Source organism: Zosterops lateralis (assembly GCF_965231275.1).
Source record: "Zosterops lateralis genome assembly, chromosome: 1".
Taxonomy (NCBI): Eukaryota; Metazoa; Chordata; class Aves; order Passeriformes; family Zosteropidae; genus Zosterops; species Zosterops lateralis.
The window spans coordinates 28,449,982-28,464,860 of NC_139762.1; the positions used below are offsets into that span (position 1 = coordinate 28,449,982).

Here is a 14,879-nt window from a genome sequence, read left to right on the forward strand (position 1 = left end):
AATTTGGCATTTGTGTCAAGCACCAAGACACAATGGGGACACAGGAAGAAATCTGCTAAGGGAATTCAGTTTGAGTATGAGAGCAAGACACAATATGTAACCCTCTGTCTTATATGAAAATTTCACAGTTTTCACATGACACAAGTTGTGTAAATTAGTTTGGGTTCAGCTCGGAGAGGGTTTGTAGGACTTCATTAGGCAGTGTATTAAAAATAATTTGTCAGTACTGGTCCACCAACAAACTGAATGTAACAGAACTGTTAACTAAATTCTGGTCACAGGCTCAAATCATATTGCTATCTCCATATAGATATCTTAATGAGCAGCACTGGGAAAAGTTAAGAAGCTGAGAATTAAGTCATATTTTGACATGTATATGTAAGAAAGAGGGTTTTCTTTCTAGTTATAATTATTCAGAGAAGGAAAAAAATATATTTGTTTTGAAATGCAACACTGAAATTGTGATCGAAACATTTTTTTATTTGTAAGTTAAACAAAACTGAGAAAAAATTTTCCACCATTTCAAAGAACTATAAGACAATATGAAGGGTATTTTTGAAAATAAAAGAAAACCTCATTAATTTTAAAATTTCAATTTCAGAATATAATTCTAATAAATTTAATGGCTAGGTTCTGAATAAAATCCACAAAATATTAAAACATATGTGGGAGCCTCTAACCCCTCATCTATAAATGGACAAGTGCCAAATCTTATTTTCTTTGAAAAGACCAGGATTTTTAGATACATCAACCCATAATGATAATTAAATAAGTTTGAAATGAGATTTCTTTGAAAATGGCAAACAACAAGGACTAGGATCATGGATTATCCTGCGGCTAAGTTTTTTCTTCCCCATAGTGACAAATCAAAGGACTTTTCATTTGCCTAAAGGGGGTCCAAACTAGTACTGGGTCTCCCAGGAGAGCCTTAAGAAGGCTGGGGAAGTTGGTGGGAATAATGACCTCCTTGGAGCTCTGGTCCTGTGTGCAGCTGCCTCTCTTAGGGCCACAGTCTGCAGTGGGCTGTGGTCAGCATGCTGTCCACACACCCCCTTTTCAGCAGAGCTGTTACCTAACCAAACCAGGACAAGCAGGATTAGCCAGTATCCAACAGCATAACTTGCCAAGGCAAGTCAGACTATCAACACCAGAAATGGATTATGCTTCAGGCTGGAAGGGTCAGTGTCCAGCAGAGCCACGTGTGGATATAGCCACAGGTTGGTGTTAGCAGCCTCCACCCTGACACTGCAGTGCTCTCAGGAGGCTCAGTCCTGTCCCAGAGCAGAGCTGTATGACAGCAGAAAGAGGAATGGCACATGCCCAAAGTCATTTAAGGTGAGCCTTGAAGTAAGCCTTCCACCTCTTCTGTTTAAGCAGGACTTAGAAAAGATGCCTGTTTACAAAAGCATGTAGAGATGCTTCACCAGAATGTTACCACAGGAAATGCCCTCCACAGCCAGGGGCACTGCCCAAATGAAGGTAAGCAAAATTACACACACTCAACCTCTGCCAAAAAATAAATGAATGGGCAAGCAGAGACTAAGAGACACACACTCAACCCCGTCCCCGCCCCCAAAAAATTAGCTGTGAACCAGTCTGTTCACCTGCCTGGTCATTATCTGCTTTTGGATAGACAGCCAGCTTTCTTGCATCAAAATAACAATCGGCAGATTTGGAGATAACATTATCTGTAGGTAAACTGATAGTGATGCCAAGCAGATCCTGAATGGCTGCTCAAGCTCACTACCATTTCAGCAGGATAGTTTTCTAGGTTTTTTGGATTCTCCAATATTGTAGGTTTTCACATTACTAGACAGCTGAAACATTTACAAAGTTTATCTAGGTCTCCTAATTTACTTCTCACTTCATGTCCTTTCATCACACTTGTACTAGAAAATCATATTCTCCTGTAATGTTTTGGGATTCTTTTTTAAAATAAAGATTACCCTTTCCCATTAATCTAAAAGTCTTGCAAACAGTTGTTAAAGTCCTACCATATTTTCTTTAATGAATATGAAGACTCTATCATCTTCACTAGTATACCACAGGTAATTCTATAAATTTAAATGAGAATTTAAATTTTCTTCTCTCTGATTTTTTTTAACTACCTTCAAAATTTTGCCTGTATTGAATTAAGCACATTTAAATGACTTAAAAATTCCTCTATTCCTCTATTAGGTTGTAGGTGGGAATTCAAGACCAATGCTTCTGTGGTGTTTTTGTGGATTCCAGCAGGAGAAAATGTAGGTAGGAGTTACTTGTGAAAATCCCAAAATGCCTCGAAAATCAGAGTTGTGTGCTCTCAAAATTGTGTTTAAGTCTTTTAGGGTTGGCTTTGAAAGGTTACTGGGGAGGTAATAACTACTGAAACAGGAAAACCCCCCCATGATACAGTGTGTAAATTACACAGCAGAGCTGGACATGAAAAAAATTGAGTTTTGGAGAGCACAGAGATCAAATATAAGCAATTATGAAAAAGTGCAAAATGACTTCTTTTTTTCTTTTTCTTTTTGTCTAGGGACTGTTCCACATTCAGCTTCACTTGAAGTGAATAGATGTCTTTTAGTGAGATGTTGATTGAACCTCTTATTCTCTACAGAAGGGTTGTTTTTTTCCGATATAAAAATGGCAAAGAAGAAAATGCTTTAATTTTTATATCATTTATTGGATATTTATCAATTGACTAAATATGTTTTGTAAATTTCCAAGTCAATTACGACTGTAGCAACAGACTTGATTGTTACCATAGCATCAGAAAGTATTTTTATTTTTAAATAGAAAGACTAATTTTTAAACAAGAATATATTTGCTAATGGCTTTCAGAAAAAAGAAGAGACTATTTAAAAGGTGGTTATAGTTTTGGGACCTAGTTTTTATTGTTATTCTATCCCAGCATAGTATACTACCTTAATTAAAAAAAAACCCAAAAAAACCCAAAAAAAAAAACCCAAACAAAAAAACCCACATCAAATGATTTTGTGTTTATATTTATTGTCAGCAATACATCAGTTATGTAAAAATAACCCAGATGAAAATGTAAGACTTGTTACATTTTCACATCATCTGTATTAACTGAATAAAGCTTAGTGACAATATACACAAATTTGCAGTAGTAGTTGTAAGTAAACATTTTGTGCATTAAAAAAGAAATATACATAATTTAAAAAATAAAAATGCATTACACAATTTACAAATTAACATTAATCAAAAAAAAAGAAAGGTAAACATTCCTCAGACAGCTGCCTCCTCATTCTACAAAATAAATATTCAAGTAAATTAAGTTAGGCAAAATAAACTCTTAACTCTTAACAATTTACATAAAGGTAAAAAGACAGATTTCCATTTAATTCAAGGTATATTTTACAGTGATTTACACATAGTTTTTAAATTGGTCTCTTCAAATTGTAAGATTGGAAAAAGAACTTTATTACATTTTGGCAGGAGGAAGGGGGTTTCAAAATTGATGCTTTATACCAAATATAAACAGGCTTGTGCAGTTGCATCAAAGCTTCAAAAAGGAACTGCTCCAGGACTCAAAGCAGACACAGTAAGCTAGAAACTACAGTTTTAAAAAGGAAAATATAAACCACCACATCAACAGGAAAATATCTACTTTGCTATTTTCTGAATGGTTTATTTGATCACTGGAAACATTACTTTCACAAACTAATAATCTACAGTAGTGGCTGCTTTAGGCACTGGATTTGTAGAAGCACTCTGATTTTTAAAGCAAATTGCTTTTCATTCTATATTGATAATTCACATATTATTTATTTCTGTTTCAATGCTGGAGGGCTTAGTCACCTTTGCAACATTTAGATTTACATAGAATTTCAGCCCTCTTTACAGCCTAGTATTTTTTTCTTGATAATGAGGGAAGCCATTCTGGCTTCAAATTTCCATGCACTTTGTTCATAGAAAAAATAACAATAAAAACGCACTCTAGATTTTAAATGCAGCACTAGTATGATGCAGATGTGCACCAGATATTCACTGATCAGATATAAAATGCAACATATACTAAAATACTTGCATGGATTGCAAAGGCCAAACATACTTTAAAAACCCTCCTATCTCTGTTTATCCATTTAATATGGTAAGAAAAAGGAGATGTCATACCTTTAACTTCAAGTTATTAAATGCTTAAATTTAGGACATAAAATTCTTCAAGGCAGGAACTAGGCAACAGCTCCTGCTAAGACCAGCCAGTGTCATAAATAAAGATGACTCGTTGCCAATGAAAGAAACCCTGTTCCCTCAATGCCTGCTTGGTCCAAAACTACTCGACAACACAGAATCAGACTTTTAAAAGAACAGAAATCATTATTAAAATCTGTTTCCACACGTAGTTATGGTTCTTTATTACTTTATAATTTTTCCATGGTTTGTTTTGCATGTCTGACAAAAGAGGAACCTACCAGGTTTTTCTTGTTTTCTACTCAAGAATGCTGAAAATTAAAATTATCAAGATTTGTATTTTTGCAATGGATCTTTACAAGGTGATGTAAGACTGAATATTCCAGTCCTGAAACACATATATAAATGAACCACTGCTGTGGCAGGGGGGCACAAAACTTCACCAGCTTCAGCTGGATCAAGTTATAAAATGAGAACTTAAATATGCACCAAAGATTGTTACCATTGTACCCCTGCTCATTATTCCCATTTGGGGAACACTACACAGTAGGATGAAGGTAATTTTCTTGATGCAGTAACACCACACTGATAATATGGCAGCTAAGTTAAAGTAGGACCATAATCTCTCTTGAATATCCACAAAATGCTCATTGGTTTCAAGAATTATTCTACACAGAAAAAAGGTGTTTATTTCTAAGAACTGGTATTTCCCATTGATGTCCATGAGAGTCTTGTCATTGATATCAGTGGATCTGGGCCAAAGTTTGCAAAGCTAGTTTCATTCAGTGTGCAAAAACTGGTGCTTCTTGAGTAAATAGAGTGATGAGTAGGCAAAAGTGGTTTAGGTTATAAAAAAGACCTGAGAACCTAATATTGAAATTTATGTAACAATTATTTTTGAGAGGTTGCCCGATAAAGTTTTGTATTGCTTAGTAGTGGCACAGTCACTTGTATGTACAGGCTGCACACAGAAGCCATTTGAGGAGAATTACCCTTCTCAGGTCATGGATCACACCCGTAACAGCCATGTCACATGAGTGCAAGTCAATGAGCTTCAGGTTGGAAGCCTAACACTGAAAAGCCATAAGCATGGAAGAGTTAACAGTGAATTTTCATACTGTCAGAGTTTTTTAAAAAGTCATGAGTATTAAAATGGCAGAAGTATTGATCTTATTGTTTACTTGCCAGTACACTCAGGAGTTTAACTGAATAATTAAAATAGTCTATTGAATTATTGTAATTAGAAAAGACAAAACATCTCTGAGTATTGCACTGCCAGTAACAGTGAAAAAGCTCTCATTAACAGAAGGAAAGAAAATTAAAACCATTTTATTTAGTTGAACAATCAGAACACCTTTTTAGACAAGAAGTATGTCACTCAGGATTACAGGGCAACCACTTTTCTTTTCTTTTTTTTTTCTAACAAAGTTAACAAATATAAAAAATCTAGTCATAAACAGCCTTCAAGGTACAATTAGAAACCAGCAGGACAATCTATACCAGTATAGGTAGATGGGGCAAGAAACTAGACACTTGTATTACTGCCATGGTGTTGAGTACAAATGGCTGCTGTGATGAGGAACGGTGTCTGTACAGCAAACGTTGCAGCTGATTCCATCCCGTCACAGTCCAAACTGAACACTACTCTCTTCAGGATTCAAGACCTGTCTACTTGACACTCCTTGCACAAGATACATCATTATTTTTTTCTGAAAAGAGGCAGTTTCTATGGCAATACTAGTTAAGTGCATATCATGCTGCACTAATATAGTGCAAAAATTTGCCTTACATGTAGCAAAAAAGATGCAGGCAACAGTTTGAGTTAGAGAAAGTAGAAACGTATTGTAACATATACAGCAGGTATTTTTTTCCAGACACCAACCACTAGAAAACAGTGAATCTGAGAATGCCTCCTTTCTGGATGTACACATGAGGCCTTTATAATTTGGAGTGGTAACAGGACAGAATTTTGCAAGAATTTTGCCCTCTTAGACGCAGGTTAACACAAGTTATCATCAACTGGCAAACTGTTGAACTTGCTCAGTGGGTTTATCCCAGTTAAAAGTTAATATTGTACTAAGCACTAAAATGCTCTTCATCACACATATAATCTGATAGAATAATACATATGGTTCAACTGAGTATATATGTTATGTTTGAATATAAAGAGTCATAGACAGCTTGGTACAAACTCGTCATGCGTACTGATTATACTTGGTTAATGATGCAGGGGCTTCCAAGTGTTAATACTATGTTAGCTACAGTATTCTGGAGGCAGAAGTGCTGCTCAGTTCTAAGACTGAGGAAACACCACAGATCTCCAACTGCAGTGTCTGTTATGATTCTGCCTGATTTCTCAGTGCTGATGGTCTATAGTAAAGCAATAATACCTTGAATATCGGTAGGCATTGTGAAATCCATCCTTCTTTATCTATGGTGCAGTTATAAAAAAGAAAAATTCAAAACACTTAATCCACTCCATAGAAAATCCCTGTGGCTTTGGACACTTTCTGATTTCATTCCTATAGTTTGGACTCCATTTGTCACCATGAGAAGTTGTATTTTACATGTCTGCATCTCCATCATAAGCCAAGGTTAAAGGTTTCAGTCGGTTGTTCTGCCTTCTCTGGGGCTTCTTTGGCTTTTTGCTGAAACAATAAGATAACTTGTAAATAGAAAAAGCAACTAATAACATACAAAAATGTATGTCAGTCTTAAAAGAAAGATGAGCATGTTGATAATGCATTCAGTTGTTTGTTCATAAAAGCTATAAGCTTAAAACTTTCACTGGGATCACTAATTATCTCCTTATCAACCCAAAGCAATATCTAATTCAAAGCTCAGCTGTTCAGAAACAAAAGCTGCTATGGTGCTGATGTGACTTGATGAAACTTTTGGCACGTACTCTTGCAACATCACTCACTTTTCAGAAGAATTCAGAGCCTGCCACGCAATATTTGGTCAGGTATCAAAGCTGCAATCAGGTTCTTTTAAATTATGTGACTCAAATATTAAACCGCTCTTGACACATCAAGGGTTTCCTCAGGAAAGATCCATCTTTTGATAGGTTTTATCTCATTAAACTTGTCAGAATGACTACAATTAATTCTAAATGTTATAATCAAACCACTCATTAACAGCAGAGGTATGACTGTTCGCCATAACATTCCTTGTCTAGCCTTGAATTAGTTTTTAATCCAGCAGTATTTCCAATCCATTTGATATAGTTTTAAAAAAATTACCAGGCCAAAGGAAAATAAATGTTTTTCCATGCTTTAGTACTTATCTTCTTTTACAGTGTAATGTAAGTATTTCTTTAAATCAGGCCTTTGCGCCCTTGGTCTTGTCCAAAATCTTATTTCAGCTGTGTCACTTAGGCTGCTCAAATCTGAATCTTTTATACAAAACCTTTTTTTACAATGATTTGCAGTAGCCACAGGTTCCAGTCCAAATAATCTAGCATTGTTGAATGCTAATGGATTTCCTTTTCCTCAAACCCCACCCCCCAAAAAAGCCAACCAACTTACCAAAAATAAAAGACCACAAAAAACCCCAATCAAACAAACAAATGAAAAGACCCAAACCAATCAACCAATCAAAAACAAACAAACAAACAAAAAAAAACCCAAACAAATTTTTATATTACCTAGGCAGAAGTGAGGTTTTGGGCAAAATTTACTGAATGGCAAACATACCCAGAAGCCTCCCAAACGCCTACTAATGCAGCACAGCCAAGAGCCTGATGTATATGATGATACTTCCCTCACCTTTCACCTGTAATGTCATCTGCATCAGAAATTCCAGACAGGACCTAGAAAACCTCAGGGAGCACATTCTCAAAGGTGGCTTATTCAAAAAAGTATTATTTCACGTATTAAAAAGATGAGAAAGTTTTCAGATTTTTTCTGGTTCTGTATCTCTATATCTTGTCAAATATAAAATATGATTTGCCTGGTTACTGGATTTCCTTCTTGCTATTTCTCTCAGCATTTTTTGATACAGACACAATAAAATTATTCTGGACACTGTATAAAAGAACTGAGATAAACTGAGTAAAAATGAACTGTACACTAAGCTACCCCATATTTGTAAGTACTTATACTCTCAGAAGAGCATGTGGTGATCCATCATCTAGAGTACCGGCAGAATCTATTAACCTGAGTCTGGACAAAAAGGACACAGCAAATTAAAAACTGCAGCTCACAGAAGTGCCTGCAGTTTCTACAGCAGCAGATGTAAACATTTTCATTACAGTCTGTGAGGGGACTGTTTTCTTATAAATAATTAAAGAACTCACCAGGCTAGATAGATCATAGAAACAATAAAGATGAGTAAAACAAATGCACCAGCAGCTACACCATAAACCCAGGTCTTCAGCCTCCCATCTAAAAGGAATGAATGTTAGTCAGTAATGTTTGAGTTAGTCTTGTTGAATTATTAGTTCTGATATAGCATAGAAATACTTTAATAATCCAAAATAAATGTCTTCACTAGCAGTTACAGTGTAATCAGAGTAAATATTGTTAAATAATTGAACAATGACTTCTTTGTGCTCTGTTTTTCAGTTGAAGTCAGGATAATTCAACTGGAGCTGAGATCTGGGGCAGAGGCAGCAGGTGAGAGACTCAGAAACTCAGTTTTGGGGCCTTCTGGTAGCAAGCAATCCATCAGTGTGATCAGAGGGCAGGGCATCAGCCTGGGACTCATTAGCATCACTTCCTATTCTAGCTCTGGTAAAGCAATCTGCCTGTTACATTTATTCTTGTTCCTATTTACTTATATGTTTGCAAATGTCCTTAGCATGCTGCATGTCATCCATCTCCTAACTGCACAGACACAACTTTTACAACTGCATAAAGTAGTAAAATTTTAAAATTTCTTTCCCTACTAAATACAAGCTTTGTTGTAATAAATAACCTCTCCTGACAGAATAAAAATACACACAAAAAAAGACAACCATGTTCATAGAAAAAGCAACTGTCTGTTGTTAATAAGGACTGTATTTATGTGCAGCCTGTGCAGCTTGTATTTTGGACATGTTGTCCCTGGATGTTTAGGCCTACATACCACTTTCCTTCTTGCCTCACAGGCACCCATGTCTGTGAGGAAAATGATGTGGCTTTGTCTGTGGGGTTTTGCTCTGCCTCCAAATGATCATGTCACAACTAAAGGTGAGTGCATGCTTTTTGACTCATTACTTTTATCCAACTCATTCTAAAAATTTCTAAATGGCTTTTTTGCAAACATTGTTTTCCAGGGTGTTATCTAGCCTTGTTGCCTCTCCTTGACAATAATAAAAAAATCATCATTATAAAACTGAATTATTTCGTTTTCAAGTGGTACAAGTTCTATTTCATGAAGTGGTATTTTCAGTGTAAGCAAATACAGCTAAAATTTTTCTGACCAAACACTTAGTGCTTCTCATTAGCTCTGCAGAACTAAAAGACATCATCAATGCAGTTTCTATTTCCACAATAATATTAATAGAAGTTAGACTAATCTTACTTGGTTACACAGTAGTGCTCTCCATTGCTATGCAGTTAAGCTCAGGCTTTCTGGTCTGTAGCAATGCAAAGTCTTGCTGTTATGTGGACAAGTTGTTCAAGACTAATCAATATCAGAACATTTTACCTTCGTTACCTTAATCAGCCTAATGAAACATTATAACTGATTATAACTGCCATAACTGAAATAACTGATCCGTTAAAGATTAATGGAACAGTAGATTTGACCTGACATATCCTATGATATGATAATATCAATGAGAAGAATTCAGACTTTAGTACTGCTAAATAGGTTTGTTTCCTCTCTTTTTGGCTTATTTCCATCGGTAAATGCAAGAGGTTTAAGTTTTTTTCAGGTTGGCTCCTTTTAAAATAGTAACATCTCCTTGAAAAAAGGCTGGCAATACCTTGTATACAGATTTATTTGTTTTTGTCAAAGCAAGGAACTATGTTAATGAGGTCATTCCTATTATGCAACTACTGACATCTATCTCAGGCTTTCTGAATTCCCTCTGGACAGATTATTTCTAAGTATGCAAGGGAATTGGCATCCCAGATTCATCTTTTTGTGGTAATACCTCAGCCCAGGCAACTGAAGGGAACAGTTTTTAATAACTTCCCTTCTGGAATGCAATGTAATTTGTGGAAGAAAATGAAAGAACTATTTTATATCTAGGCTTAGAAACTGTGGGGAAAAGAATAATCATGCCAGCGTAAACTCAAACCTTTCCAATAGAGATCCAACCCTAAAACAAAACAATCAAGCCTAAATCTCATCTCAATTGGAAAATGTTCACTTTCTCTCACACTTGCTCATAACTTCACTGCATAAAGTATTAGTTCTATTGAGTATATTTGAGATAATCTGAACTGAGCTATGTTTTCTTCCCAACTCGAATTACATAAAACTGGTGAGTTTTCATGAAGTTTCTCAAATGTACCTTGCTCCAAAACCCTCCCCAAGCTCACATGAGCGTCCACACTCCTAAACTGTTGAAGGTGACTGTTCGATATTTGCTTATTGTTATCACTCTGCATGCTACAACACACCCTCTGCCTTTCAAGGAGTTTTAACTAAAATGAGTAAATGATAAAACATTTGGTAAGATGCTGGTTTTTAAAAGAGGACCAGAAAAGTTTAATTTTCTATTTTTTATTGTTGATTAAAGTACTTGGAGTAAAGACCATTTTATTGCAGGTATCAAATATAATACCAAAGTACAAATAATAGTAAATACTAGTAGGACTAATGGGATCTAACGTAAGTATTTCTAATTTATAACCCAAACATTTTTTAATCTTCTTATTAGAAACATTTTTATAAATCTCAACTTGGAACATCCTATGGATTATGCAAGTAAAGATAGTGCTTTCAATTCTGCCATTAAAAACATTCAAAAGCCCTTTAGAAATAAATGACCACCCTAATACACAAGTGCATTAGTATATTTAGCCCTATGTGACTTAAGAAACACTTAAGATGTTAACCACTTACTCTCTTCTAGATTAATAATACTTTGGACAAGCAACATATCTCTTTATGTGAAAGTATTTTGTTAATTAAAGTTTTTTAAAATCTAAATATTTAGTAGCACTAGAAAATATTTGCTGACATCTGATTATATGATGGACTTTATGACTTTTTTAATGAAATAACTCTCCTATATTTTATGTCACTGTTGCATATAAGTCTTTCCTCAGCTCTAAAGAACATGGTCCATCATAGAAGAAAATGCTGCTTGTAAAGACTTAGAGCAGGCCTATGCTAAATATCAATAATATGGTTAGCATTTGACTAACATGAGTTAGTTTAAATATGGATATGTCAGAAAAGCATTAGCATGCCTATATCAATTACTTTCCTAAAATTGATGCTATGGCTGCAAATTTTAAGAAGCTTTACTCTTTCCGGTCTTTAGTGCTATCTTTCCATTCCTACATCAACAGAATTATTGGTTAAGACATCATAATTTAATATACTGACTTGCACCTTGCAGCAAACTCCTTTCTACAGTCACATTTCAAATAGTTTCCGTGAATTCTAACGGCAGAATGGCTAAAAGGAAATCTGCGCTATAAGATTTCACTAATATATTGATGGAGTAGTGAGAGGCCTAGGTGTTTACTTATGTCTCTTTGTTTTCACTGAGAGCACATGTTCGCCTTCTTAAATGAAGAGTCAAGGGTTTTTCTGGTCTTCCTTGGTATACAAAAATATAAATGCCAGACTCTGCAGCAGTACTTAGCACTAAGAACTGCTCACTGCATGACTTCACCTGGCCCAAAAGGCTGTAGAAACCAGGTCCTTCCTCGTCCTGACTGGTTACTGGAAGGCTGGGTAGGGTTCACAGCTCGACTGGTTTTCACATCTCCCTTTTTGTCCTCCATGGTGGGGATCACCACCACTGGGATGAGAGTGCACTGCTCGAGTGTGCCATCAGAGGACATAACTTCAGTGTATCCGTCTTCACAAGTGCATGCTCTAGTCTGTAGAGAACAAGTGTTTTATAATGTGCAGCAGAAAAAACAAGGTTTTCTGGGAGCTATAAAGCATAACAACATGGATGACTGGAAGAGAAGACTGTTTTGATGAGTGCTAGCCTGGAGAGTACCTCTTCATATATTTTTATGCAAGTTCATACCATATCAACAGAGATTATTGAACATTTAATTGAAAGGTAGAAAATTGTGTGAGGTGGATTTTAACAAATTTGTGACTAGTAAAATCTCTGAAAATACTTTTTGTTGGCATAATCTTTGTAATCAAGAGATGTGTAGGAAGCCTGCTGGGGGTATTCTATGCTCCAATGCAGTAGCACATACCTCACTGCAGTAAGCGTGGGGTTGGCTGCACGGTGGGTTACATGACCTGTCAGCATCTGGTTGGCGCATCACTAAACAGCCCCCTGTAGGACAGAAAATCATATTTTCACATGGTAATACCTCACCACTGATGAAATCACTTGCTGCAGTATATCATGGATGACAATCCTGTTGCTAATTTGAATGTAAGAGTCCTTCATTTATTCCAAGGTGAAGGACAATTGGAACCAAATATTTTCTTATATGTAGAGTAAGGATACAGCAAATGTATTTGATTTCATGTGCATTTTAGAGAACTAATATTTGGCAATGGAGCCTTTTGTTTTCCCCTATTTTCCTTTGGTGGGTTGCCTAAAAAAACAATTTAAATGCTTTGTGGTACTCAAGGGAACAGATTTGGTTCTCTAGGGCCCTCCTTATGACTTACATATTAAAACTGTGGACACAATAGAAATAAAAATCTTTTTCTTTATTTTTTTTTTTTTTTCTGTTGAATTGAAAACAAGTTACTCATCCTGTTTATGAAAGGATACCTGTTTTCTGCTGCTACTGGGTCACTTTTACATGTACCTTTATGAATCAAGGCTTCATGTTAGTCTGAGATTTTACAAAAGGAAAGCAGATTTATCTGTAAAGCATGTACTGAATGTTACAATACTAATGATACAGTGGATTTCAGTCTTTTTTTATACAGACTTAGTTTTCATTTCTACAGCTTAGTGCAGTTATTGTTATGGACCAATACACACAATCAGGCTTTCACTATCATTTCAGCCAGAATGACTTTAAAATGCATTTAGAATCAGTTTCAATTTACCTGTTTGTTTTATCTTATAGAAGAGGGATATGCATCACATTGTTTAAAATTTATACTGCTACAGGACAACTTATCATGCATCTCCCAAATTAATACCATTTTTATCCTGGTGTGATATGATGATGAAATCCTGATAGCTGAGGTTGGTCACAACCATAGCAGATGCAGTTAGTTGTGGTTATGTAGATCCAAATGTTAACGGGATGGCTGGTGAAGAACAAAGAAAACCCTGCTGGTTGCCATAAGTTTTCCCCACCCCCAGAAAAGAAAATCATACATCCTAGCATACAAATCACATGCCTGTGGGAATCTATGTAATAAAATATCAGTCATCCAAGGAAGCAGAAGGAAAGAGTTGCCTCATCGCCCATGGGAAATAACACCTTCAAGTAAAAAAGAACTCTTCAGCACAATGGTATTATGCAAGTAAGTAAATAGAAAAAGACCTTAAAATACCAACAAAACTCACAATAATCATTCAAAAATGTCTGAATTAAAACACACTATGTTAGAGACAAATATGCAGGAATAAGGCTGACAGTAATCAGAGATATGGGTTGCTTCTGAATCAAAATAGATAATCTCAATTTAAATCAATCATGTATGTGGGTCTATCACATCCAGGAGCTCATAAATACTGTAGTTTATACAAAACACTTTCAGAAAATGTACAAATGTAAATTAAAGTCTGGTTCACTACTGTATATTTAATGTCAAGAAGTTCCCTCCACATTATATATTAATATAACAGAATATTCTATTCAAGAACTGCATTTGAAAACGATCATAAAATCCATGAAAACTATAGCTTTGCATTTAACAGAAAGACATGAAAAATATACTTTTTTGTAGCATGGAGACCAGTGATTGCATGTTCTGGAATATTCCATTAGTCTTCCTTTCAAATTAGAAAATTACCACATCTTTAAGGTCACATACAAACAAACTCTGAAAAAAAATGTTACAATATAGGTTTGAGGTTTGTCTGCCTTGGAGGTCCCATTATGAAAAATCTTCCAATAGTACATTTATTTTTCTTTCCTAGAATTTATCACAAAGCTGTATTTAGTCACATCAGAAGAAATTATTATTTTCATGTGACTGACTGTGATTTATGAATATATTCTGATTTTAACATCTCAGAGCCATAATCTCCAAGATGCTATTTACTTCAAATCCTATTGGACCTTTCATAGATAATATCCTACATTAATCTCAATAAGAAATCTTACTTAGAGTTTTACTTACCATAGAAACATCTTAGCTAAGCAGGAAGCAATCAAGATACATATATAATGCCCTGTTGCATTTCTTGTGAACATGACGTGTTTTAATAGTCCTACACCACAAGATAAGATTTGCAAGAGACTTTGAGCTATTATTTCAACACCTTGTAAAAATAACACAAATATTTTATTTCTACTGTTACAACAGACAGTAGTGGTGGACTTCATCCTGAAGAAGTAGTATTGTGGTGGCAGTACATAAATAACAGCTCCCCTGCAGTGACTGACCTGACAGCAGCTGGCATTGAGGATATGTTTACAATCTCTGGGATTCTTTTACTATCACTGGGTCTGATACAAAAATTATTTAAA

At 35.4% G+C, this 14,879-nt stretch overlaps 1 protein-coding gene across 1 annotated transcript in view; it reads right to left on the reverse strand.

Annotated features, from left to right (window-relative positions):
- Positions 1–2,709: 2,709 nt before the first annotated feature.
- The window catches only part of THSD7A (thrombospondin type 1 domain containing 7A), a 282,091-nt gene continuing 269,921 nt past the window's right edge, over positions 2,710–14,879 (reverse strand). The window contains exons 26-29 of the mRNA XM_083855180.1: positions 12,465–12,547; positions 11,918–12,128; positions 8,435–8,522; positions 2,710–6,785 (exon numbers count right to left, since the gene is read on the reverse strand). Coding sequence (XP_083711306.1) covers positions 6,701–6,785; positions 8,435–8,522; positions 11,918–12,128; positions 12,465–12,547 — 467 coding nt within the window. The 3' untranslated portion in view covers positions 2,710–6,700. The remainder of the gene's footprint in view (positions 6,786–8,434; positions 8,523–11,917; positions 12,129–12,464; positions 12,548–14,879) is intronic.